The sequence below is a fragment of the Rhinatrema bivittatum genome, chromosome 13 (genome assembly GCF_901001135.1).
Source record: "Rhinatrema bivittatum chromosome 13, aRhiBiv1.1, whole genome shotgun sequence".
In the NCBI taxonomy this organism is placed as follows: Eukaryota; Metazoa; Chordata; class Amphibia; order Gymnophiona; family Rhinatrematidae; genus Rhinatrema; species Rhinatrema bivittatum.
The window spans coordinates 65,481,804-65,501,066 of NC_042627.1; the positions used below are offsets into that span (position 1 = coordinate 65,481,804).

A 19,263-nucleotide genomic window follows, 5' to 3' on the forward strand; every position below is an offset into this window, starting at 1 on the left:
AAAAAAAAAAAAAAAAGCCCATAGGAAATAATGTGACTCATGGATTGTGTGGCAGGCATACTGTCTGTCCTCTTGATGCACGCTCGTGACAAATGTGTCTTGGCAGAACAGGATGCAGAGCCGCAGAGAGAGCATTGTGGTCTGGTGACCTTATTTCACTAGATAACTGCTCACAAAATAGCATTTATAATCCAGGATGAAAAACATTGTGATAGATATGTGTGTATATGTGTATATTATATGTCTGAATTTCAAGTGAAACTAAAAATGCTGAAAGCCAGAGTGCAGGGTTTTGCCTCTTGTCTAATTAACGTTGCAGTTGGTATGAGGTGCAATTTTTGTCTCCAGATTATTAGCATTGGCAATGCTTTTTATTTTTTTTTTCTTTGTACGAGGACTGTTTACATCAGGGGTGGGCAATTCCAGTTCTCGAGGGCCACAAACCTGTTGAGGTTTTAGGATATCCTAATGAATATGCATGACATAGATTTGCATACAACTGAGGCAGAGTGCATGCAAATCTCTCTCATGCATATTCATTAGGGATATCCTGAAAACCAGACTGGTTTGTGGCCCTCGAGGACCGGAACTGCCCACCCCTGGTTTACATCCTCCCCTCCTGTGCTTTGCATGAATTGAAGGTTTTGCTTTTATCTGACCTGACGTTCACCTGAATATGGCTTGGGAGGGATGACTTACATAGGTACTGCAGTTCAGGAAGTGATTTGGCTGATCAGGCAGTCCTTTTTTTATTTGCATAACTTACATTGAGTGCTCTGGTTGGAACAGCTGTATCTTAGGTGTATACTGCTGGTTGCGTTTACAAAGATTTCCTAGTATTTTGCATTGACCTCACATGACTGTAATAAACAAAATCAGATCTCAAACCAAATATAGTTTAACATTTTTTTTTTTATTTTTTTTTAAGCAACAATATTTTCCACTTGCAGTTAACATGTTTATAGTTTGTGGGACTATCTCCAGAGCTCAGGGGTGGGGTGAGAAAATGATAGGACCACAGAGATTTCAGTAGTATTGTCAAGTTACCGGGGCATATTCAGTGAAGGTGTATTGGGGTTTTTTGGAAGGAGAAAAGTGTGTGGCGCTTTTTTTTTTTTTTTTTTTTTTTTTTTTAATAGGGTCCACAAAATCAAACTTTTACTCACTTGAAAGCTCCAGAAAATGGATGCATGATTCCAGTAAAGCACAGGGAAACGCACGTAAAAGCATAATGTTAGGACAGAAACATAGGAGACTAAGAACTAGTAGAACCAAGAAACACGAATACTAATCTAGTCAGTACTTCTGCTATACGAGAAATTGTAGAATAAAATATATACAAGGAACAGTGATGGACACAGACATTTTTGTCCCTGTTGTTAAGGACAGGTAGCAGTTACTTGGGGGATATATTTTATTTTATATGTGCTCTCTTCCCCCATCTCACCAAATCTCTCAAATGGATGCTCACCACTACTGGCATTACAGACTTTGATAATAGCTGTGGCAGCATCATTTTTATGTATTTTTTTGGGGTGTGGGGGAGGGGGGAGTTCAGATTAATTTCTGAAAGCTATGCATTCACAAGAATGAACCAGAAAGGGTTTTGGAAATCAGAGGTGTGGGGTGGTGGTGCGGGTGTGTGTATGTTTTGTCTTTTTGTTTGTTTGTTTGGGGGTTTTTTGTGTTTTGTTTTTTGTTTGTTTTTTTTTTAAAGAATTTAATCCAAGCTGTTGCAGCAGGGAACCTCTGTCGGGCAGAGAGGATAAGAAGGTAAAAGGGGAAGAGCCAAGGCCCATTATGATTTCCTGCAGAAGATAGCACAGGCCACAGCTCCAGAAGGGGAGCTAAAAGCCTTAAATCTGCAAGGCGGATTTCTGGTAGCTCCCTCAGATACCCAGATCACGCCTTCCATTTTGTCCTGTGTGTAATGGCCCGATGTTGGCGGCACCTCCTTTTGAAGAGCGAGCTTATGCTGCGTTGCAAGTGCTGACTGCAGTGGTCGTCGTCTCTCTTTCCCCGATCAAAATTCTTTAGTATGCTGGCTTGAACATCTGTAGCAGGGCTCGATCAATCCTAGAGGTTTGTAACCCGGAGTTCTGCTACTGTGAGCAAAATGCGTCAGTGCAGAGTAATTCAGGCTCCAGGATTCTGTGTTACATTTCTTACAGATGCGGGAAGGGTTACTGCTTTTAGCATGGTGTGTCAATGCAGGCATGCATCCAAGTGACCCCTCTAAAGCAAGCTGCCTGTTTTGGGTGTAGATATGGGGATGTGTGATCCGGCTCTGTTTTCTCTTCTGGAAGTAAAATATGACCAGATGAAAATGTAGCCATGCAAAGCAATAGTAGGTGACCTGAATGTTGTCCTACATCGATGCACTCTGTCTTGTGAATGGTGAACGTTCCTGTGTGCACTGTAGTCCTTGCAGTGGTAAAAGTAACTTTTTTTTTTCGTTTGTTTTGGCGACTAATGTGAGCCACGATATTTGTCCGCTTTGCTACATACACCCCCAATAGGGTTCATGCACGCCGAGCATATTTCAACAGAGGTGTAGCCGAGCTTGGAGGCGGACTGGGAGCAGTCCAGGCAAAAAGAGTTGATTATTTTTCTTTTTGCCTTCATTTGATTATTGAGACATTTTAAAATGTGTATTGGATTTCACTGATTTTTTTCAGACTGGAGTTGGTGGGATTGCCTGTTACTTCCTTAAAAGCAGTTCAGGTATTGCCAAATTCTGCAGGCGGCCTGGTCTCGGGTGGTCGGCATTGGGGGAGCGCGTATCTCCAAGGTTACGAGAGCTTCATTGCCTTCCCCGTAAAATATCGGATTGAATTCAGAAAGCTAGTTTTGGTGTGTTAAGGCTTTGAAATCAGAAGGCCCCAGTTGTTTAGCAAATCTATTGAAGCCATCTGCTCCCAATCGCACGATGAGAGCAGGTGATGAAAATTTACTATCCATCCCTACAATCAGGGCAGCACAATTGCAAGAAACACGTTGGAGATCACTTTTAGCCGCAGAGCCTAAACCGTAGAACTCTTTGCCAGTAGCCCTGCGAGCCGTTAATCACATCCGTGTATTCAGAAAGCAGTTGAAAGTATATTTGTTTATGCAGGTCTATGAATTGCAAAGAGATAAACGTTGCTCCTTGGTGTTTGTTCAGGAATTTTGATTTCATGTTATTCATATTATGTTTTATACATTTTTCATTGCGTGTATTATGTATGACTTATGATTTTGTTTTAATTTGATTCCGCTTAGCACGATTTATCACTCTAGATGGAATATAAACATTTTTAAAAATAAGTAAAATAAATACATTGTATGCATAGAGCCATGCAGCTGCTAGCGTTTTCTGCCCAGAACTGCAGAGGCACGCACGGGGGAGAAGCCAGATACCTGTAAAACAAAGAAGCATTCTTCTGTACTCGTTAACGGATTTTTTTTTTTTTTTAACTTACTGGACCGGGCTAACATTTCACTATTTTTTTTTTTTTTTTAATATCTCTCTTGTAGATTTTTGGCGATTACTACCTTTTCCATCATCGAGCTGTGATGAAGCGGTCATTAACACCTCACCATTCACGAAACATCAGATTGGCGAGAGAGCCACAGGTAAGTGCATTTCTGAGAATGAATAAGCTATGAGAGGGGAGCTTTTCTTTCTCTCTTCCCCTCCCCCCACCATTTTTTTTTTGGGACGTGATACAATGCAATGCTTCTGACCTACCACGTCTCATATTTCTATTTATTTACTTGTATTTAGTTCACGCCTTTTCACTGCTAGCTCAGGGTGAGTAGTTTCAGGCACTGGGTAGGTATTTCCCTGTGTTGTCCCCCCAGCGGGTTCACTATCTAATGGCGGATTTTAAAAGCCCTGTGCGTGCCAAAACGGGGGAGGGGGGGGGGAGACAGGCACAAGTTAGGTCATCGCGCGCCCAGCAGATTTTATAAGCCACCCGTGGACGCGTATATCTCCCTAATGCTTGAAGCCATCGGACCACAGAGCAAATTGTCCGGTGGTTTCCGCATGGGACAGCCTCCCGCTGGATGTGCTGGAGACGAGAGAACAGTAATAGGATTTGAGAAGTCCTGTGATCAGCCGAGAGGATCCCTTAAGTTGCACAGAAGCGAAGGGAAAGTCTGAGATCAATTGAGGCCCGAGGCAGTACAACAAAAATGGAATTGAATGCCGGAGACGAGCTCTCTGGTCCTCCTGTGCTGTCAAATGGTTCATGTGAAAAGTCAGAACACTCAGGCATCTCTTTAATTCAGATAAAAGCAGATTAAGCTCCAAGATGGTTGGGCTTTTTTTGTTTTTCTTGGGGGAGGGGTGGTTGTCCTGTATTCTGCAAATTAGGTTTATAGAATGGTTTTTCGAATAGGTTTTTCTGTAAGTTGAAAATAAATGTGTACACAGTCATCTTGCTGTTCTCTTTCCTGCTTGGTTGTGTGACCATAAGCCACCTTGCGAGTCTTCAGGGATGCAGTAGTGGACTCGGAGCCCCCACAGCAGGGGAGCATCTGGCTGCTTCACTTCCTCCTCCTCCTTCCACTCTCCTCTCTTTTTTTTCCTCTTTGCTTGAGAATTGCCCTTCTGGTGCCTTTTCCCGTAATGTGGTGTGCCTCATATAATTACGGACCCTAGCCCGTGACCATCTTACACCAGTTTTCCTCCATTTATACGGCAGCTTGCTTACCGGAGTTCCGCTGCCATGGAATTTACATTTTGGGATCTGAATTCGATGTACGGACAGCAGAGACTTCTTCGCAAAATTGTCCTGTGCTGTTAATGGTGGTTGGTTTTTGTTTTATAAATGCCCTAAATATGAAAACGCAAAAAAAAATGTGTGTGTGTGGTAATTCAGAACTGGGAGGAAAAAGAAAAGTGAAAAATAATCAGGGACAAAGCAGAGTAAAGATGCCAGGAAACAAGGAAAATGACTCTAAAGTAGTAAAGAACATGAAAAGGAGCAAAATGTTTAGTGATAGAATAATTGAAAACTAAGCCAGCGCTCAGAAGAAAACAGGCCATACAGTATGAGAACCAACCAGTTAAAAACGCACTGCACGGATGATTTAATTGTAAAAAAAACCAAAAAACTGTTTCAAAATTCAAGTTTGATCAGGAGAAAAGTGACCTTTGAGAGACAGGCATGGGAAGCTCACCTACAGTGGCCAATTTTCAACCTCTCAGCAGTGCCGCTGCAATTCTTTGCAGGTACAAAGTTAGGAATTAATTGGAAAGTAAAACTGCAAGTATCATTATGCCACTGTCTCGCTCCATGGTACGACCATGCCCAGAGAACTGTGCAGTTCAGGTCACCTCAAATACACAGCAGAACTAGAAGAGGTGCAGAGAAGGGCAACAAAAATGATAAAGTGGAAGGAACCAGCTCCCTTTATGATACAGGTTGGAGAAGAGATGACGACTGAGAAGGGAATGTGATGGACGTCTATAGAATCATGAGTGTTGTGGAGCAGATAAATAGGGAACTGTTGTTTACTCTTTCAAACAGCGCTAAGAATAGGGTACGTGCTTTGAAAACAGGTGGCAGATTTAAAAAAAAAGAGATTGGATAGGTTTTGTGTTTTTTTGGTTTTTTTTTTTTTACTCCGTGCACAATCAAGTGGTGAAATCTCTTGTTAGTGATCATGGCCAAGGTGACTAGTATAATGGGAGTTTGAAGGAGGTTTGGACGAGGTTCATCATTAACCAGGTGTAAACCCAGGGAAATGCCACTTCTTATCCTTGGGCGTGGGCAGCAAGGAATGATCTGTTCTTTCGGGATCTACTTTTGGCCCAGGTTGGCCACTGTTGGAGACAGGATGCTGCACTCCATGGGCATTTTTATCTGACTTTCATGTTCTTCACCTACGTGAAGGGCAAGGTGGGAAAGAACGTGCCGGGATTTTAAAATGAAATCCCTACGTGTACTTCCGGCGACTCGCCCTAACCCCGCTGCCCGCACCGCTCCTTTTCCCCCCCACAGAGACCCGGGGCAATTTTTAAAAGGAGTTTTTCTGCGGCCAAACATCGGCTTACTCACAGGAATCCCTGTAATAATCAACACCATACTCCATCTTCAATCCAGTGCCTTTTTTTTTTTTTTTTTTTTTAACTATTTTAAATAAAAATTGTAAAAAAAAAAAAAAAGGGTGGGGGTGGTATAAATTAGAATTTCCTTTTGGAGTATTTTTTTTCTCTCAAGATTTTTCTCCTGATCAAACTTGAATTCAAACAATTAACTTCTTGTTTTTAGTTGTTAAATTTATATCCTATGGGAGATACTATTTGTTTGTTTGTTTATTTTTAATTGGACAGCATTTTATGGAGGTGTCTTCCTCGGATGCACATGAACACATCTCCAGGTTTTTAATGACAGTCGATAGGAAGAATGGCTTCGGTATATACAGAAAAGAAAGATAACAGGAATGTGCATCTTCGGTATATCGAGGGCTGGCTAAGTTGTGGTGATACGCACAAGGGGTCACAGGGGACACTGCTTTCCCTGGAGCGAGCTGAACAGAAGCAAATCTTGGTTTAAAGAGAATACATGAGCAGTAGCGGCTCGTTGGCATAAAAGGGTTAATATAAGTCGGTAGCGCAATCCTACAAAGTTAGTCATAGTTCAGGTGTTGGAGGTGTATTCCCAGTTTATCAAGGAATGCTTTCCACGGTAGACTTAATATGGATCGTCAGTTGTTGTAGCAGGTTCTGTTTTCCATTTTTAAGAAAATTCATTGGCAGGGAAAAAAACAAAAAATTAAAAGATTCTGATTTTTATATTTGATTCTTGAAGAGATGTATTGAGGTTCCTAACCAGAGTGGAATGACGCTCCAGTCTCTCTCAGCAGTGTTTATAATTCTACAGATCCATTCTCCAGCAGATAAACTGGCCATGCAGTGAATAAGGAGACTGGGTCGCAGCTCATAGTCTCTCAAGCACGGGATCCGGGGTCCAGTAGCTCCAGTAGTCCTGCCGTAAACTGGCAAGAGCAACTTTCTCATACCCAATAGCCTCTCTTCTGTTCCTGAAGGCCGGTTGTGTTCCTCAGGAGTGGGATTGCTGGTTCTGATACCAGGCTTCCCGACCCACTGTAATCTGCCTGCCTGCATCTGTATGCAGCGCCTGTCATCCTGAATGTGCTAATTATACTGCTGCTCCCTGGGTGATGACACAACAGTTTTATACATTTTAATGTAGCCAAGAAGCTCTCAGACTTGATATTTTGATGAATAGCATGGCCTTTTTTTTTTTTTTTTTTAAAGGCCAATTCATGGGTACTTTCATAAAAAAAAAAAAAATCCTATTTTTGAAACTCCCATTCTAATTATGAAAAATAATAAAATTGCATCTGCAAAATCAATCGACAATAAAAGGAACAGCTGTGGAGTACTGATGGCATCCCTGAGGGTATAAAAACCGGTGGAGTGAGACCAGTCGTGCCATGCCGGCCTCTGAAAGCCGCTGCTTGGATGAGAAGCCGGGATTCTGGGACAGCGGGTCTGCTTTCACGTTGCCTCCTGCGGCGCTGGTATCTTATTTATTTATTTATTTATTTTAACCAGTTCTGCCCCCGCCCCCTCCCGTACCAGCCAGTTCTTGCGCAACTGGTTAAATAGGTCACCCACCAATTTTAATCATTAGCCAGAGCCGCTGGTTGCTCCTCATAGATCCCTCCGCCAGGAACTGTGCTGATTGGACGGGGAGGCTCCTATATTTAATATGGGGGTGGGAGGGCAGTTTCTGAACGTCCGCCTAACTCAGAACGAAAAGCTTCCTGGATTTTCAGTGCTTTCTCAACTAGAGCCGAAAAGAGCACAGTAACTCCTGTATCTGTGGACACACTGGCATACGATTTTTGGGGGGGGGGGGGGAGGAGGTGGTGACATCAGTGGGGTGCGGGCGAGGTCTCTCTCTTTTCAGGTTGGAAAGTGCCCCAGATCCGTGCGTGCGTAGGCGCGACTCGTCCTCCTTCCACCAATGTGGCGTTTTCCCCTCCGTGCAGTTAGACTAGAAAGGAGCCACGCGGGTCGGAGTTGGAGGAGGTCGGCTGCGCTGACCCCGCTGGGGGGGGGGGGAGGGAGGTGGTGGTCAGAACTCGGGATTCGTTGGCACGGCCCAGCTCTTCCTGCGGTTTGGGGGCGGGGGAGGGGAGTGGGCTAGCGCAGGCTTCTGTTGTGTAACCTGAAATGAAGCGGCAGGGCCTCCTGTTTCTCAGGAGCAAATAAAATCCAGCCTGATTTAGAGAGGCTTTAACCACCGAAACATGGCCTGAGCCTTTCTCATTCTTGGCTTTAGCTTTAATTCCTGTGGCGACGCTGGTTTGTCACGTTGTTTTTTTTTTTTAAATCTCCTCCTTAGCCGAATTTGGCATTCTGAATGCTAAGTCGGTGGAGACGCTGCAATGCCTGACACACCCCCCCCCATCAGAGCTGCACGCAGGCCTCTCACCGATACATGAAACGTTTCAGTGCCACACGAGCAGCCGAACGGGAAGGGTCCTGGAAGAATTTATTTTTTTCCTTTTAAATTTGGGGGAGGACAAAGGGAGTGCCTGTTTACAATAAAGCGGGCAGGTTAGTGGTGGGGGATGGGGGGAAAACCAGAGTAAAGCTGGGGATCGAGCTGGTGTTAGGAGGATTGCAGTCGGCAGAGAAAACGGGGCAGCCTGGCCAGGTCTGGCAGTCTTTCATTTGCTGTCGTTTTCTCTGGGTCTGTGCATAACGTTTTCTCTTGCAAAGTGTTGAGCGAGGACGGAAAGCGAGGAAAAATGCAAGAATCGGACCAAAACAAACTAAGCAAGGGCGTGAAAGATGTCGAAGTTTTCCATACTGTCTTTAACATTACCGATGTGAGGTGCTCTGGTCCAGTTGTTGTTTGGGGGAGCCTTTCGCGTCTCTTGCCGACCGCGTCTTCGCGCACTCAGGCCTGCATTATGAAGAGGATTAGGATGCGTCAGAAAAGCTGGAAGGCGAGGGAGAGTGGACACATTGTGTTGTGGGCTGTGTTGGTGAAAAGCAGGTTTAATTTTGGGTAACGCCACGCTGTCCAGGAGAAGCGGGGAGCTTATTGTGGCAGAAAAGATTTGCCCAAGTGGCTTGTAAGCCATGGGAGCGCATCATTACAATTCCTGCCGTTGTGTGTCTGTGTGTGTGAATTCATCCAGGTGCCCCCTGTAATTAGTCCTGTAAAGTTCCTGCCCAACAGGGCATGAAATATAGTTTAGATAAAGCTGTTAAGCAACCAGGCACCTCATCTGAGCAATCTGTGTGCTTGATGACTTGATTTTTACAATTAGTTCAAAACATTTTTAATAGACCTGTGAAGTGGAGTAGATTTGTGTCGTCTAATTCAATGCATAATGGTCTTCACCGCATGGTTTTATGGTCCATCCAGCAATTTCATCGTACTCCCATCTGTCTGTTTAAAAAACGTGATCCAGACAGCATTGGTAGTCATCAGCATTAAATTTAGGGAGTGCGCAGGGAGGGGAGGAATATATATATATTTAGTGTGTTGCTGCTTTTCTTCTGGGATTTCTGAAGGGGGTAGAGGGGGGCTGTTTGTTAGTGGTGAGCTGCAGGCAGCCTGGGCTGTAGTCCTGATGGGGGGCGAGGGGGTGGTTGGAAGTGATAGGAACACATCGGTGGGATCAAATCACATTCCATGCTCGAGGTTGTGCGGCTCGCATGGGGTTGGCGGTATCCTTTCATAGTGATGTCATGATGACAGCCGTAGAGGACCCCTGACGTCTGTAGCATTTTTTACTTCCTTACGCTGTTTTATTCTTGCTGCTCCTGTTGCTTGCTTTAAACAGTAAATATGCTGTAACATGGTAATGACAGCAGAAAAGGACTGAATGGTGCATCGAATCTGCCCAGCAAGCTTCTTATGGTAGTATCTGCCGTGTAGTTATTCTCAAGCGTTACGAGAACACACACAAAAAAAAAAGTACTACTAAGCGACATTTTTACTGGGCGATGAGCCCGCCTTGAAAATTCACAGTGCTGCTTTTGACGTGCTTTGCTTATGGACTTGGCCGTAGAAACGGTCCTGTGCTTTTTCTCTTTTTGTCTGCGTGTTAGTACTCCAGACTGTAAAAGTCAAGGCCTGTATTGGTTGTCTTCTGAATCCAATTGCTGTGCCCACCCCGTACTGTCAGCGTGCAATAGTAAATTAAGAACCGTGCGGTGGTACTGGATATGCTGCAGCGACTTCACTATTCGAAGGTGTTTTACACTAAGAGCTGAATTGAATAATCGTAAAAAAAAAAAAAATTGGTTTTGGTTTGATGGTACAGTTCCATTCCTTTTGTCTTCCACAGCCCACACAAAGCCTGAGTGGTGTTTTTTTTTTTTTTTTTTGTATGACATTTAGTAAGAGTAGATGCTTCCAGTTTCTCTGCATTCATGGTCTCTTGCCAGCCAGGACAGAGGTTACTAGATTAGCTATACCCCTCCTCCCTTCTCAGCAGTGCCCCGCTCCCCTCCCATCCCCCGATGGGCAGAGACTCCGTGCTTTCTCCCTCTGTCCCTTTCTCTCTGCAGCAGTGCTTATGAATGCCCCCTCGGTATTGGTCCTGCCCCCTGCAGGGTGTTGCCCTGATTCTTACGGTCCACCATTTCATATATTTACGTCAATAACTAGCTACCAGCCTTTAATACGAGGGAAAGTCAGTAAATTTGGTGACTTCAGGCTGCTTTGATGCTGTACTGACTCCCCCCCCCCTCGTATCGTGAGACCCTTATCGTTGTTGGTATAGTATTGTTCTTGCCCTGTTAATCTGCTTTAATCCCTAGAAATAAATGCCAGCAAAGTCGCAGTGAAAACCTTTATCTCGCAAAGGCTGCAAGCATCACGTCCACTCAGTAAAAACACTCTTCATCAGCGTCGTTAGTAGAATGTGGTGGTATTTGCAGTGCTTCTCGTTAATGGAGAAGAATACTGTGGTTTATTTTTATCATACTTTTTTTTTTTTTGCTTTATATAATGAGCTTTTTAGGTCGATGTTGACAGTCACGGGTGTTGGCGCCAGCCCTTGCTAACATCCATTAGCTGTGTGAGGTGTGTTCTCTCGCATGTTTGTTCTCTCTCTCACGCCACTCGACTCGTTCTGTTCCACGGTCCAGAGCAGCAGCCGCCGTAGAGACAGGTGGAGAGCTGTAGTTTCAGTGCTGTTTCTGTGGGGACGGGAAAGGACAAAATTCAGTGGTGGCACTGTGCTTTTTTTAATTCTGCCTTCGGTCACATGTGAATCAACGATGAGGCAAATGCAGAGAGGCAGCCAAATAACGAAGGATGTGATCTTCTCCTACTCGAGCCGTTATGGGATCTCGCCACACAAGTCCCATCGTCTTGCATCGGTTTGTCCTGCTATAACATTGCCGTGTGCGTCCCTTTTCCACAAGGTGATGAAGTGCACGTCCCCTGAATCGGAGAGGCTTTTCCTTTGCTTTGATTTGCTTCAGTTGTGCTTCGTGCAGTAAGAAGATCACTGTAGCATCCACTGATTAGAAAAAAAAAGATGCTGAGATATTGTTAAACTCTTAAAAAAGCGCCCTGGCTTGAACAAGCAGAAGGTGGACCTTGTGTCCCTTTTTAGTAGCTGTAAGTGAGCCTTGTTTGTGTGTTTCTAATAATTGGATAACTTGCTAGAACGGCGGTGCCTAGAACCGAACCTCCAGGCTTCACGTGTGCGCTTGGTGGGCTGCCTGAGAAGACCAGACTACGAGCACTGCCTCGTTTCCAGTTGCCTCTTGGAAAACTTGAGGTGACGGGAGATGGTGGAGGATTTTACAATTCCTCTGACGCCCCCACAGTAACTTTGTGTCGAGGGGATGGGTGGATGCAGACTGGAGTACAATAAAAAAAAATTAAAAAAAAGTGCATTTCTTTCCTGATGAATGCACAATCTCTCACCCTGCCCTGGTGCAGCCCTCACACTCTGCTCCATGCTATGCGCTCTCCATACCCCCATGCCTCCAGCCAGGTGCAGTGTGTGGGGGTTTTTTTTTTCCTCTTCCAGGTCCCTTGCACAGCAGCCCCCTTGATCTCCCTTTGATACCCCCCCTCGCATCCACTCCTTGGCCATTTTAATCCCATTCCAGGCTGGGATGGGGGGGCCTAAGATGTTTTCCTTCACCTTCCTCCCTCGCAGTCCCCCAGTTCGCTCGCGCACTCTCTTGCGCTCTCGCTCTCCACCAGTCACGCCGCAGTCCTCCCTCACCACCTTCTGCCTCCCAGTAGCTGGCTCCCTTTTCCTTCCATGCCCTGATGGAAGCCAAAGACAACACCCGTCTGCTCACAGAGCCATCTCCTCCCCTTACCCAGGCCAGGATCAAGGATAAAGCTTCCAGCTCTCTGCTGCCAACGCTGTCATTTCCTCTCTGCTCATAATTGGGACAGAAAACCCTTCTAACGTAGCTGTCTTCCTAGTTCATATCCAGGCACCCCAGGAAAGGGGACTAGTGAGTTTCCGAAATCCCAGTGATGTTGATTTTCCCCAGAGTCACAAACATCCGATACGGTACAGTGCGCTCCGGCATTTGGACGCGCGTTTTCGACGCGTTAGCTTTACCCCTTATTCAGTAAGGGGTAATAGCGCGTCGAAAACACGCGCCCACAACATGCAAATGCATGTTGATGGCCCTATTAGTCATTCCCGCCTGATTCACTAAGTAAAATGTGCAGCCAAGCCGCACATGTTACTTTAAGAAATTAGCGCCTACCCAAAGGTAAGGCGTTAATTTCTGCCAGCGCCGGGGAAGTGCACAGAAAAGCAGTAAAAATTGCTTTTCTGTGCACCCTCAGACTTAATATCATGGCGGTATTAAGTCGGAGGCCCCAAAAGTTAAAAAAAATAAAAAAATAAGTTAAAATGGGTTCGCGGGTTGAAAACCAGATGCTCAGTTTTGCCGGCGTCCGGTTTCCGAACCCGTGGCTGTCAGCGGGTTTGAGAACAGACGCCTGCAAAATTGAGCGTCTGCTGTCAAACTCGCTGACGGCCGCCGCTCCTGTCCAAAAAGAGGCGCTAGGGACGCGCTAGTGTCCCTAGCGCCTCTTTTTACCACAGGCCCCAATTTAAATAAATTAACTTATTGAATCGCGCGCACGGGAGATGGCCTGTGCCCGCGCCAGGAGACTGGGCGCTCGCCCGCTCTCCCCGCGATTTTTACTGTATCGACCCGAAAGTGAGTTAGTGACAAGGTTATGGCAGAGTTTGGGGTTGAGATTAAGGATTATAGGTTTAGCATATACGAACAGGGTAAGGTAGGTTAAGATACTTGGATTTATCTCCTGGAAGCTAAGAAGTAGACCTCCGGGAGAATTATTAAAAAGATTTTAATCATGGGATGCTCCATGACAAGCAAACATGAGCCTAACTAGCCAGATAGAACTTGTGATAAGGACAATAGCCAATGGCACACAGTACAACCCCTTCAGCGCTGCGTGTGCACGAGTCTGGAAAGCAGATAACGGGCTCTCCACTTTTGTACCAAGGACCCACCGATCATTATCAAGTCAGCCAGGTACCTCACCCAGACATCGCACCCGGACCACCTAATCAACCAGTAAACTGAGAGAGGTCCTGTGCCTATGGAACAAACCTCTTTAAAACAAGGGAAGCAAGCCAGGTCTCCAGACAGATCCCTGTCTGCTGCCACTTGGTGGCTGGATTTAAGTCAGGGTTTTAGAAGGACTGCGGGTTTTTATTATTAGGAGGAGTCCTGGTGCATGGGCTCTGACTGAGGACAGTCTCGGCGATGACTGGACTAAATGAGCTGAGAGGGGGTATAAAATAGGGGAGAAAATTCCCAGGGTAGTTACAGATGGCACCAGACCCCAACTCTAGTTCAATTGAAGTATAATCCAAGAATAAGAAAAAGATGCAAGATCTGCACTATTGCTATGTGCATCTTTGCATGTGAGAGGGCTTTACAAATGTTTTAAGTGGCAACAGAAGCATTTTGCCGTCTGCAGAGAAACCTTGGACCTCGGCCCAGCGTGTTGCCTCTTCTGTATTAATCACAGCGCTGGCCTTTTTAAAAGTAATCCGCTTAAAAACTGAGTGGAAGCTGAAATAAAGTTTTCAGGGGTGAATTTGGGGAATTCAGTGAGTGATGTGGATTGTTGCAGATATGCAAGTGACATGTCCTATCTTCCGACATCCATGTTTTTACTCTCCCTGTTTTAATGTCACTTCTCATTTCTACTTATACGTTAATTGGTTTCCCCATGTTCTAATGTAAACCGGTACGATAAGACCTGGTCTTGAGTGTCGGTATAGTAAAAGAAGTTAAATAAATAAATAAATAAATGACAGTGGCGTCCAATGGCAGAGAGCTCTGCTTCACCCTAATGCAAAGTGCAGCCTGTCCTTCCAAACATAATTCTGCTAAATCTGGCTGATCCGCACGGGGATGTTGATGGAATGAGTTGGTTTATGGGCTTGCATATAATTGCATTGGTTTGGTATGGGGAGATTAGCATTCGTGCCACATGTGTATTAAGGGCAGTTGCCCAATTTAACTAATTTTGCATGGTGAATGCTATCTCCCTAGTGTTTCTGGGAAATGTGCTAGCTTTGCCATTCTTGTGGCTAAGACCGTAGGTCGTGTAGCCTGGAAGGCAGAAGATTCTCCACGTTGCTGGAAAGTTTGGAAATGATTAAGCATTTAGCTGAACTACTGTTTGAACTCTTATATGTAATGCATCTTTTTTTTTAGCTGGTTTTGGTTTTCTATCTGCCTTTTTCTTTACCAGGTTTAATTGAATAAATATGAGTTGGGTGAATTACAGAAAAAATTGTGATTTTTGCTTTATGTACAGCCCCTCAGATAAAATCTAATTTTTTTTTTGTATTTCTCTTTGTTTTCCTTATGGTCTCTTTCCTCCCAATCTGAGAATGTGACCAGTTTGCAGATATGGTGGTAGCTTTTATTTGTGTGCGCGCGCACTTATTATTTTTTTTTTTTTTTGTTATGAGTGCCCTAATACGATCTTGATGTGTTTTTTTTGGTTTTGTTTTTTTTTAATCATTAAAGTTTAAATAAAATAAACATTCCACCTTGCAATATTCCTCCTAAAGCAAGATTATCTTCCAAAAAATACTTCTTTCACAGGTAGTTGGACATAGCTCATACCCAGAATTTCTAAGTATTGTAATAGCATTTGTATCCTAACAGTTCACTCGTTTGGACAAGATCATGCACAAGTAGCATTTGTGTATTTAGAAAAGAATAGGCTCAACTTGGTTCTCTGCTTGTCCATTGATCTGGCATTGTGCAGATATCATCTAGCTCCTCCAGAGTGCACAAAATAACTAATTTAAATAGGTATTAAGTTTTAGATGCTCTGTGGTGCTATCGCTGGAAGTATCCTATCATAGCCAAGTCTGCAGGTGAAACCAGGATTGAGGTAGATGGAATTCGTTGAAACTCCATCACCAGGGGAAGATCTTGCACAGGCAGCATTCTGTCATTTTGGATATATATATATAATGTGTATACTTGGGTGTTTACTCCCACTGCTGGATGAAGAGACTGACTTGTGTGCAGTCCAGAAGATAGTGTCTGTGTGTGTGTGTGTGTGTGTGTGTGTGTTGAGGAGGAGGTGATCTCTCCAGTCAGATTTGGAATCCTTTTTCTGGAGTTAGGGCACACTGGTGGTGTCCGTCCCTTTCGTATAAAGAGAAGCAGGTCGTTGGGGGAGCGCTCGATGAACTCTCTGCAGGCGAGTGTTTCTTGGAGAGTTGCAAATCTCGTGCCCGCGCTCAGTCTCTCGGAGCTTTCACTGCCCAGGGTGAGGTGGTCACCTCAGTTCGTTTTTAGTCTGTCCAGGCGATTGGATACATTCTTTTGCGGCTCCACAGATCTCGAGGACCTGATCTGCTTCTCTTTTTAGAAGTTACTTTGTCTAAAACACTCCTAGATTGCCCTAGTTAAGTTTGTTTGGGGGGTTTTTTTGTTGTTTTTTTTTTTGACACTTTGAAAGAAAAAAAAACAAACAAACCAGACCAGACCACTAAAATGGTCCTCATTAATTTGTTTGTCTTCTGAATTCTAGAAGTGAACAAATGTAAACTTACTTCAATTTGCCTTGTGCTTGAGGAGGCAGGGAGGGAGGGGCAACGATGATGCTGTGCATCTTTGTGGTGGGGGTCTTATTTTGGAAATGCTATGTTGAAAGCCAGATGTGAGTTGCCTACAAGAAAAACAGACTGGCACCTTTTAAGAAGGGGTTTGCAGCTGGAAGTGCCTGTCTGCAGAGGGAGGGGCAAGCTTTCGGGGGGGGGGGGGGAGGAGTTCAGGGAGACTAATTTCCAGAATAGGTGAAACTAAAAAGCTGGACGTGGCCCTCTGACAATTCATTAGTGACAGCCACCATCTTCCTTCCCAAAATAAACCAAAAGGGAGGCCCTTCTCTTCTGTAATTCATGGCCAGTTTACATCCTCTGCTACTTGTGTGATTTTTGCCCTGTGCTGAGGGATCTCTGCTTAAAATGCTAATGGGACACCACCAGAGAAGGGAAAATGGAAAATGGTGGGACATAGATCTGCAGAAATAAGCTGCGCCAATAGAAACTCAACTGCAGCAGACGCTCGGCAAGAGGGGGGGCCTTTGTCATCTGCGAAACGAAAAATAAGGCAGGAGAGCCAAGCAGAAGTGTAAGGCAGCGATTTGAAGCACTTTTGCAAATAATTGAACTCATTTTGCAGGGTCAAAGAATGCACCATTGGGTTTGATTTCTCCCACTGAGTTCTTCTGGCAGCCCTCTGAAATAGTAAATGGCATCAGTCTGTGCAGTGCAATGCAACCTCTCCCTGACGCTCCAAAAACCTTTACAGCTCTATTAATAATTTACAAAGAACACAGCAAAAAGCTTAAAATAGGATAAAGTGTGAACACTGGGTACCAAAATCTTCCTTTTCATAGATTTCTGCTATAAGACCTACTGTGGTGGTGTCCTTGGGGCAGACCAGGGTCCGTCGAGCTTCTGCTAGTGACCAGTCCTGGTCACTCGAAAGTACCCAGCAGATCCTTAATAAGGAGATCCAGTCCATGTTGCTGACTTCACACTAACGTAAGGGGTGGCAAGCTCCCAAGTCTTCCTGGCTAATATCAATTGTACTTATATACCGTCGTTCTGAATCAATCACAGCGGTTTACAAGATAAAAATGCATAAAAGTAAATCATAAATACATAGTAATAACAAAAATAAAAGTTTCAACAATAATACATAAATTTAGAACAAAAACACATAATAAAACAGAAAATTAAAAGAAAAAATGAGCCTTAATCAATCCTCTTCCAGGTCCATCATGAATAAACTGCTGACACAGTAAAGCATTAAGCTAAGCATTAGTCTCATATGCTTATTTAAAAATCCAAGACTTCACATTTTTCTTAAAAACTAAAAATTCTTTTTGCAGCCTTAATTCAATGGGGAGAGAATTCCACATTTTTGGTCCAGCAATTGATATAGCTTTTTCTCTCACCTCACTTAAATGTGCCATTCGAACCAAGGGCACCATCAAAAGACCTTTATTTGTGGATCTCAGATTTTGTTGAGGGTTATGTAAATGGATAGCGACATTCAGCCATTCAATCTTAATATAAATAGATTTATGTAACAAGCATAATGCTTTGTAATCTACCCTAAATTTAATTGGTAACCAATGTAAGTCAAAGTTGGAGTAATATGATCAAAATGTTTTCCTCCTGTTAAAATTCTGGCTGTGGCATTTTGAAGTAGTTGTGATGGTCTCTGTATTAGATGGGAGACCAAGTAAGTGTACATTGCAATAGACTAAATTTGAAAAAAAAAAATCAGAGTTTGAAGCGCTGAGCGAAATCATCTTAAGGAGCAGCTTTAGTCGTTTTAATATATGTGATTTTGTTATAGTCCTTTCAAATTTTAAGATTGATATGCTGCTTCATGTTAATATCGCTATCAATCATTTATTCCGAGGTCCTGTGCATGATCAGAGAATTCAGTTTGAGTAAAACCAGAATTAGAATTAAAAGTGATAGGCAAATTTAAAGAAACTTTTCTGTTTAATAATAAAATTTTCAGTTTTTGGTAATTCAATACTAATTTCATATGAGTCAAAAGTTGCTGAATGGCTGAAACATCTCTCTACCAATTTCAAGGTTTTTTTTTCAGTGGAGTTATTAATCGGAATTAGTAGTTGTACATCATCCGTGTATATGTAATACATAATTGCCAATCCAGATAACCGTTTATACAGGGGCAGCATGTAAATAATTCAAAAGAGTTGCGGATAAAGAATCTCCCTGGGGGGACCCCTGAAACCATGCTAGTTTTCTCAGAAAAAGTTACCAATTTTTATTGAAATGAGTGATCTTTTAAATAAGAGGTAAACCACTGAAGAGTCACACCACTAAGCCTTATTTCAGACAGCCCATGAATCAAAGTATGATCAGCAGTGTCAAATGCGGCCGACAAGTCTAATAAAATCAAGAAACAAAATTGTCCTTTGTCAAAACCCCTTAAAATAGTCTGTCAATGCTAATAACAGTGATTCAGCATTAAACTCTTTTCTAAAACCTAATTGAGTAGGAAAGAGTATATTTACTTTCAGAAAGTCAGCCAATTGTACCTGTTCTACCTTCTCAATTAGTTTGGCAATCAGTAGTAAGTTAGAAAAAGGTCTAAAATTAGATAAAAGCACGGATTTTAATGTTTTATTCTTCAGAATCGGTCTGACTGAGGCACAGTTTTAAAAGTTGAGGGCAATGACAAATTAACAATATTAGAAATGGGGATAGAAACTATTTGAGCTACGTTCTTTCAATCTTTTATAGAAATAACATCTAATGGGTGATTTGCTGGATTCATGTTCTTTTAAAGTGGACTTGTTCTCTAAAGAGGATACAGTTTCAAAAACTGTAATGTTACCTTGTGGTCTGTTAATGGACCCATCCCCCCAGAAAATTGGCCAGACTTTTTTTTTTTTTTTTAACCTTCAGGGCAGTCACTAGACCCCAGGACAAGGGTTGATTTTTGGCACCTCCTTCCCCCACCCTTTCCTTTTTGTACTCATGTGCTAGCAGACAGACTCAAAAGGGCAGCTTGGCATCGCCCTGCTTATCTTCCCCCCCCCCTCCCCCTCCCAATTTCCATCGTCCCCCGCTGTCCTTGACCCATCTTCTCCAGTTTGACTTGAGTGTTGACTGGAAAAACCCCCCCCAAAAAAGCACATTCTTAAATTTAATTCTGCTTCCGATTTT

At 43.6% G+C, this 19,263-nt stretch overlaps 1 protein-coding gene across 1 annotated transcript in view; it reads left to right on the forward strand.

Moving 5' to 3' along the window:
* LOC115074808 (furin-like) overlaps positions 1 to 19,263 on the forward strand; it is a 180,813-nt gene that overhangs the window by 79,378 nt on the left and 82,172 nt on the right. The window contains exon 3 of the mRNA XM_029574656.1: positions 3,517 to 3,615. Coding sequence (XP_029430516.1) covers positions 3,517 to 3,615 — 99 coding nt within the window. The remainder of the gene's footprint in view (positions 1 to 3,516; positions 3,616 to 19,263) is intronic.